This window comes from Amblyomma mixtum, chromosome 8, assembly GCF_055824585.1.
Source record: "Amblyomma mixtum isolate Tamu chromosome 8, ASM5582458v1, whole genome shotgun sequence".
NCBI lineage: Eukaryota > Metazoa > Arthropoda > Arachnida > Ixodida > Ixodidae > Amblyomma > Amblyomma mixtum.
Genome location: NC_143019.1, coordinates 33,183,219 through 33,191,770, shown reverse-complemented (window position 1 = coordinate 33,191,770; position 8,552 = coordinate 33,183,219). Strand labels below are relative to the sequence as shown.

Genomic DNA, 8,552 nt, shown 5'->3' with positions numbered 1-8,552 from the left:
CTACACAACTCCCATAACGTTAAGTGGTCTTAGAAGCGGCTTTACACAGCACAATACACAAGAGACAAGAAAGAACTGACACCACGAGCGCTGAGTATCATGGTGAATACAAGGGGGGTACTGCGCACAAAAAGACAAGGACAAGAAGATAACACAACAAGCGCAGACTCGCGACAGTCCCCCGCGCAGTACCCTGCGCAGTACCCCCCTTGTATTCACCATGATTGACCGACTAGCCCAACAACGTACGCTTTTAAGCTGAGTATCATCTTCGGTTTATTCCGCTTTACACGAAATAGATAAGGAAGGAAGCGGTACAAGACAAGATAAAATGAGACCCGGAAGCATATGCAACAGTGAAAGCACACTTCCCCGCTGTTACGGACACAAATAAACAATTTTATTTTCATGCAATTTCCGGGTCTCATTTTGTCTTGTCTTTTACCGCTTCCTTCCTTATATATTTCGTCTAAAGTGGAATAAGCCGAAGTTGATAGTCAGCGCTCATGGTGTCAGTTCTTTCTTGTCTCTTGTGTGTTGCGCTGTGTAAACCCGTTTCTAAGTATGTACCAACTTGCCCAGATCTCCGCCTTAACACATTACGTGGACCCGGGCCAAGGAAGGCTTAAAGGCAGTAGGGTGTCAAACGATCTAGTTCACTAGTTTATAAACCAAGCGGACTCTTTCCCGTACCTCCCCTCTCTACCGCTAAACTATGGTGAATAGCTAGAAATCCTTAGACTGAACAGCAGTAAATATCCGCTGCCGATACTAAAATCGCCGCAGAAGAAGCGGCATTCTGGAGGCGAATATAGAACAGTACCTTCTCTAACTTGTACAGCATCATACACCCGGGTGCTGACAATGAGGCTCAAAAAGGCACGGTTCTATTGGCTCTCCGACACTCACGGTCATTCCTCTCGGTTCCCGCGGTGCAAGCCCCCTCGTAGTCTTCCTCAGCTGCCTTGAGCGCCAGCGTGGTGACCACCCTGGGCAGATTCTCCAGGCAGTCATCGACGAACTTCAGCGAACACCCGATCTGCTTCAGGTACAGCCTGCGGTACACGGAGACAGTACCGGTGTGTTGTAGATAACTGCCTCCGGGCACCTTCTTCGTAGAGGATAGAGATGGGCGCTGTGTTTCAGCAGACGTTGATTCGACATGAATGAGTGATTATCCTCATTTTGAAGCGTCGCTTTTACTGCAATCTGGGTATTAATGCTGTGCTTGCCAAAATTTGGCGCAATGAACGCTGGGTCGCTCAAGGTAAGGAACGTTTGGAAAGCAGCACGAAAGGGACAGAGGCAGAGGAAGTCTTCAAAAGTCGTATTAAAAAGCATTCCTGTTACATCCAACCAGAAACAGTATTATGAGTAACGAAGTGAACGCGAAAGAATTCCGGTAATTCCTGCAGTAAACTGCCAAAAAGAAAGCCTAGTAGTAGAGAGAGAACCCCAACATCCAGCACTAAGAGTAGAAAAAAGACCCAAACATTTAACATATTGACGATACGACGGAAGCAAAGGTCTGCCAACCAAAGACTTTCGTCGGCCCTGTCTATCCTTTTTACCTATGCCTCTTGTGACATTTTTCTCTACAACACTGTCTGAAGGCTTCTAAGTTAAGAGGCAGTGCCTGAGGACTGGACTAACGTCTAACCGGCATTCATAGGTTGCTTGACCAAGTCATCTTGTAATTTTTTTCACATTGGTTTGGGTCACAACATAATTAGTAATTAACCAATGCGTTTGAATTATCGTCGGGGGCTCTGGTGCATAACAGTTGTCTAGGTATGAGGAGGGGAGAATAGCGCAGAACGTGACATCTTGTTATTAGCGCCCCCCAATTTTTTAATGAGCAATCTTACTAACTTGATATTTATGTGCTATTCCCCACGACGTGTCAGCTACAAATTTATTCAAGGCAGCCCACCCACTACGTCCAGTATAAAAGTGTGCCAGGAAATATTTCTTTTCTTCGCCTCCTCCTCGAGGTTGATCAGATTCGATTTTTTTAAGCACAGAAAAAAAAAAATTGCCAAGCCGAGCCTTGGTGAAAAAAAAAGCGCTAGAAAATGCGTGAAATTCTGTATGCAAGAGTTACAGAAAAACTGTGCTGCTCAGTCAAACCTGGCGTCCTAGATTAACGCATGTTTTTTTTTGTTAAAAGTGGTTATTGGTCTTATCACATTCAGAGTTAAGATTAAGACATGGACAATTAAGATTAAGACATGGGCAAAATGCGACATTATGATGAATTGGTGGAACTAATGTAAATGTAATGGGTTTATTGCTTGCTGTAAAACTCTACCCGTGTTTTCTCGCTAACTAGAATGGTCTGAACCTATTAAATAAAAGCAACTAATGCCACCTAGAGCGAAGAAAACACGAATAAAGCTTCGGCGCCATCAAAGCAGCTTCGGTGCCATCAAGGGTTTCGAGGTCCCAAAGGCGCTCACCACAGAACAGTCAAGACAGGAGAATAAGAAAAGCAGAAAGTAAAAAAATGTCTTGCGAGCCTCAGCGTCGCACTCTGTCCAGAGGACATGAACAGTTATTTTTGCAGTGCAAGTTCTAACAATGAAGCAAGCTCTGTTCGGTCTAACCGGCACAATCAGAATAAAAATCTCATATTTACGCGCTAGGGACCGAACCAAATCTCATGCCCATTCAACACGACTACGCGAAAGAGCAACATCCGTGACACTAAGACAAAAAAAAAAAGGCGTGATGAAGGCAGGAAATTAAAAAGAAACCTCGCGAAGCCAGGCTACACGCAGAGCCCAAAGGCATAGGTGCATATTGTGCAGAGTGGTCCGTAGAACAAAACAGTGCCGTGATCGGTCTAAGTACAGTGTCTGTCTTTCGAGTAGACTATTAAAGATCGCCTAGTTGTCCGTGGAGATAACTTCGTGTGCACTCACTGCAGGGATCAGTAATGAGGTTATTTTAGAAGGGCGCTTCATTTTAATTCATGCATTGTCTCATTTTGCCCCACGGGTTGGGCAAAATGCGACATTCCCAAGTTTTACAGTTCATTCGATTTTACTTTGTTCCAATTCAACTGAACTTTTCATATTTTGTAAGCATTATGCCAGGACGGCACGGAACAATTCGCTGTATTTGTTCCTTGACATCTTTGAATAAAGAATAATGGCGAGTATTTGCAAATTTGTGTTGTCATTTGGCCCCTCTCCCTAACTGAAATGGTATGTAGGGAAACTAATGCTTTTGACACTAAACTACGTTCCCGCATTCTGTGGAAAAGTCTATCACATATAAAACGAAGCCTCCAAGCTCCAAGTCAATACAACAATTACTCCAAGGTTCCAAGTCTCTTTTTTTTTCTTAAACTGTGTGGTGTACCGAGCCGCTGCCTGATATATGCGAAAGCCTGAAGAGAAATATGCGCAGTTCACTCACTTGCAGTTGGAGTTGAACTCGTCTCCACCTTCCGGGAGCCGCGTTGTATTGCTGTACACCACGTAGTCGGAGCCACAGCCACGGAGTGTCTCGATTTTGCAGCCGCTCTTGACTTGGGCTGTGGTGAGTCCTGCTGTTGGAGAAAGCCGCAGACGAGGCCGTGTGAGGATGATGCATTCGGTCCGATAATCCGTGTCTTGAATGCACTTAGAAAAATTAGTACTGGACACACTGTGGTGTCTCAAGTCGCTGCGGAATGAATTTTGGTACGTTGGCGACATACCATCATGGTATTGCAAATAAAAATACACTGAGCAGTAAGAACAGTGACAAATGCAACGACAGCAGCATTCAAGTTTTGTGCCGCACAATATTAGCTTTGCAGCATGGAGTGTCTTCAATTTTTTGCATTGAGTAGTTGGTTTTTCATTGCTTAATTTGAGCTCTTAAATGAAATAACTTTCTCGTACTGCCTCCGGTTTTCTCGGACCATTCTTTCAGACGGCATGATGTCAGAGAGGCAAGTCCGCGTCGCAAAAATTGGCGCGCTAATGAGCACTAATAATAAGACCTATGCACTAGAAGGTCTAAAGAAATAAAAGAGAAAGCGATAAAGCCATAAGTGACGAAGCACAATTTTCAGCCCGGCACGGTAGTTCAGTGGTTATGGCACAAGGCTGCTGAGCCCTAAGCCACGGAGCCGCGACAGGCCCACAATCAATCAATCAATCAATCAATCAATCAATCAATCAATCAATCAATCAATCAATCAATCAATCAATCAATCAATCAATCAATCAATCAATCAATCGATCGATCGATCAATCGACCAATCAATCAATCAATCAATCAATCAATTTCCAATGCCCTCACGGCTTTGAACAGGCGACATCGTTCTTGTTCACTGAAGTCTTCATTTCAGGGCAGCAACACTAAAAAACGAAGCATGCATCGCCACCTGGCGGCCGCTGCCACAACTGCCTTTGCTAGACGGCGAATAACAACTGCTCCAGAGATCATTCTCTGGCTAGCGTCTGTTTTCTTGCGATTCAGGGGCAGGGTTTACTTAAAATTTTGTAGTAAATTGTCCAAATCTTTTGTTTAAAACCTACTCCAGTCAGAAAAATTTTTCTAAACACTTAATTTCAGCTAACGCCGTTCCCGCCTTGACTTCCACATCCAATTGGCATCGCCCTTCAAAATGAATGCTAACCCTCACGCCACGAACAGGCGATTGTCCCAGGTTGGAGCTTCGGACCATGGATAAAATTTTTATATACTAGAATGATATCTAACGCTGCATATCATTCCTGTTTAGCCGTATAGCTAAGGTCATGCGTCCGTTTGGAAGTTCATTCCTACTTTGAAGTTTACTTCTTTATATGAACTTCAGGCAACAGGAAATGAACTTAAATTCTATGCCGTATTGAAAGGAAAGCATCCCGACATACTATAATGAATGCGGCTTCTGATACGCGGTCTGCAGGTTAGCTTACTTGGCAGCGACGCAATTGCCATGCGCTGTAAAAACAAGCTGAAGATAGCTAAAAGAACGTTTACGAATGCCGACCCCTCGGGGCCTTTAGACTCAGGTACCCATTTATCCCCGTGAAGCTTTAGATGCGAGCGCAGATTACGTCCCATTTCGCATCTGCTTTGAGCGCTTGGTAAAGATACGCTTTGCAAGGAGACGCGCCTTGCATATCAGAGTAATTTGAGGAGATAAACGTGTTTTCCTTCGAGAAACGGAAACACAGAACTGCCATCCAAGACGCTTTGCGCGAATGAAGCGAGCGTTTCCATGAATTAGAAGCGAACGGGTTTTTCGTTGGCGAAAAATGAAAGATCCTTGCGTTAGGTGCCTTTGGAAATTACAGAACACCATAATAAAGCATTCTACTTTGAGGGCACAGCGCCTTTTACGAAGTGCTCCTACTGATGATGATAATGGTGAATTTTATGACGGAAAGGCAGCTTCTGCCTCAGAGAGCCATGTCACAAAGTGTTCTTGCCTACACAAGGTGGGGTTCAGGACCTATTTACCAAACATTTCATCCCTTGTGTGAAACTCCCATAGTCGAAAATAACAAGAAAAATAAAGGCGCTAGAAAGGCCTCGCCTAACACAGGGTTATAACAGGCATAAATCAGTAGAAAACAAAAAAATAAGGGCGAAACAGCCAAAGAAAATTTTGATATAAAAGCCAATTAGAAAGAAAAATAGTGTGTGCAAAAACAAAAAAAAATGGGGGTCGAAGAGCGCTTAAAGCGGAGCTGAAGAGCTCCGGTGAGAGCGATCCGCGTAAAGAGGAACTATGTAGGAAGAGGTCCGTTGTACGCAAGGACTCTGACACCCACTAGATATGTCAAGCAGATATGCTCCCCACATATCCTCCTCAGATATGCTCACCAGATATGCCCCCATATATGCCGAGCCCTCCCCAAATATTCCGAGCACCGAACCACTGGAAAGCTTGCTCCCGTTGCATCTCAGGTGGATACCCGGCGGCCCTGGGGATCGAACCCCACACCTTCTCCGCATGCGAGGCGGATGCTGAAGCCCCTACGCCACCACTGCGGTCATCCTACTGACCACCCAAGGAAAAACTCGTCCGGCCACTTTAGAATCAGTGTGCTGGATCTAGAATGCCTCCATGAACCTTGCTTAGCTGGGGCGGTTTGAAGAGGTCTATTATAGGCTCAGCTCAACTGGAAGCATGACATCGCAACCAGTTTTTGCCGCAACCTTGAGCGAATGCGCTATGGGGTCAAGGCTTTTTGGTCACTCGGCGCTCTTACTTTTATTCGATAGAATCTAATCGTCGTGTCTGAACAAGCTATTGCTCTGATTTGACCTAAAGGTAATCATTCACAGTCAGGACTATAGAGACTGCACAATACTTAAGGTTGCGTGATTTGGGCTACAGTCTCGCTTAAATGAGACGTTTTATGAACGGTAGAAACAGTACAAATATTCCCTCTGTTTATCTGCTCACACAAGTATATCATACTAATAGCTTTGAACAAACCACGTTTCACAGCATGTTTCTCAAAACGAAGCCCTTTTTTCATTTCCCAGAGTTGCAGAAGACTTGTAAGAACAATAACAGTTAACCCTAAAGCTACCATTCAAGAGTCCTAAAAGCACCAACGTCGATACCGCTACATAAGCAAGCGAAAGAATGATTGTAAACTTTACAGTCGATTTCTTGCATTTGCTCGAGTATCCGCGCACAATACTATTCTTTCTATTCGTTCAGATATGAGCATTAATTAGCTAATTGTAATTCATGTTAAACACTCTTGGGCAAAAATTTTGAATATTGGAATATGATAAGGTAGTGTTATAAAATACTGAAGGTATTGGTCCATGTTGCGGTGTCGTAGTAAAATTTTTCTTTTGAAGATTTTCCATCGCTCGCATCGAGCACTTAAGACTGCCAGAGAAAACGAATCGGGAACGTTTATGAAGATAGGAAAAGCGTTAATAGCAAAAAATGCAAGCCTGTAGACGGAAAATACGCTGGTATCTTGGTTGCTATAGTAAAATCGTACAATATATGAAAACAATTGCATTCATAAACTTTTTCCCCAATGAAATATTCTTTTATCCGGAATTGTTGGTTATGTAATGTACATTGTATTCGTAACATGGCATTGCACATCCAATCTGCTAGTATTGACATTTCTGGATTGCTGGTGGCAGTAGCGGGAAAATTATGAAGTTCGGAACTTCTCTGCCATATGTTCACAGCCTGAGAATTACAGCGTTAAGCTGCGGTACAAGAAGAGTGAATTAACTACACTAACTGCCGCCGCGGTGGCTCAGAGGTTTCGGCGCTCGGCTGCTGACCCGAAAGACGCGGGTTTGATCCCGGCCGCGGCGGTTGAATTTATTTGGAGGAGAAATTCTAGAGGCCCGTGTACTGTGCGATGCCAGTGAATGTTGAAGAATCCCAGGTGGTCGAAATTTCCGAAGCCCTCCACTACGGCATCTCTCATAGCCTTAGTCGCTCTGGGACGTTAAACCCCATAAACCATACCAAAACTTAACTACACTAACTTCGGAGCTAAAAAGACAAAACACACATGAACGGTTTTACACTCTTCTCTTCAGACATCCAAATAACCCGAAGCGCCTTCGTACAAACTTACCCAAGGTGACGCTAACCAGCAAAAGACCGGAGAATCCGAATCGTGCCATATTTCCTACTAGCTCGCGTCTAAATCACACTCTGTGTATTCCACGGCTCGGTCAACTATTTATTCACCGTGGCTCGTGCGGCGCGGACCTTTTAACGCACCTTCTTTCCCTCGTCCGAGAAGGCTCTCTTTTTCCTCCTCCCCACCGTTGTCTCGCCAATTCAACGAGGAGAAATGCATTCGCTGATCCCCCTTCGTCTCTAAAATCTACAACACGTACAACGAGAACCAGTAGGGTTACCTTGAATATCACGTTTATCTGCGCTATACTCTCTCTAAGTACGCTTCAATCGTTTCCATACCTGGCTTTCTGACGCACCGTTCATGCCACACGCCTTCTTAGTTTTTCTCCCGCTCCTTTTCCTGCCCGTTCGACTTCATTGCAGTTTACCTCGCGTATGTCGTCGGGACGCGCGCAATTTGCGTAGCACGTTTGACGTTAGCGTCATCGGAAGTACGCGTCCTTCCTTGCGACCTTTAGGAATCGGCGTTCTAAGACAGAGCGGACTTCCGCTGTGCTCTCTCTCGGCACGCGGATGCGAATGAATGAGAAGAGTAACAGCAGGAATGAAAGAAAAGAAACACGAAAAAGAACCGGAAACGGAAATGAAAGCCACAATGAAAAGGGGCAAAAAATTGCTTCTGCGCATACATAACTCGTCCACTTTTGGGGGATTGTAGAGGGATTTGAAGGCGACGTCTATCTTTTGAGCGACGTTTACTGAGACCAACGTAGACGCCTACTAGTCAGAAACGAGAGGCTTGAAAGCGTAAAGTATTGACCTTCTGCGTTTTTACTCCGTCGTCTGCACGAAACAGACGGCTGGGCGACGGGAAATGATGCCGATAACTAAGTCCGCAAGAAAACGTGTTCCCCCAACCTTCGCTGGCTTTCAATGTCACATATCTTTCTCTCTTTCTCTGCCC

At 44.7% G+C, this 8,552-nt stretch overlaps 1 protein-coding gene across 2 annotated transcripts in view; it reads right to left on the bottom strand.

Annotated features, from left to right (window-relative positions):
- The window catches only part of LOC149331945 (uncharacterized), a 13,083-nt gene extending 5,375 nt beyond the window's left edge, over positions 1–7,708 (bottom strand). Inside the window, exons 1-3 of one of the 2 annotated variants that reach the window (XM_089556951.1) lie at positions 7,578–7,708; positions 3,424–3,556; positions 910–1,055 (exon numbers count right to left, since the gene is read on the bottom strand). In XM_089556951.1, the coding sequence (XP_089413077.1) occupies positions 910–1,055; positions 3,424–3,556; positions 7,578–7,626 (328 nt within the window). In that variant the 5' untranslated portion in view covers positions 7,627–7,708. The remainder of the gene's footprint in view (positions 1–909; positions 1,056–3,423; positions 3,557–7,577) is intronic. The other variant, XM_089556952.1, reaches the window with a different exon arrangement.
- Between the last annotated feature and the right edge of the window lie 844 nt (positions 7,709–8,552).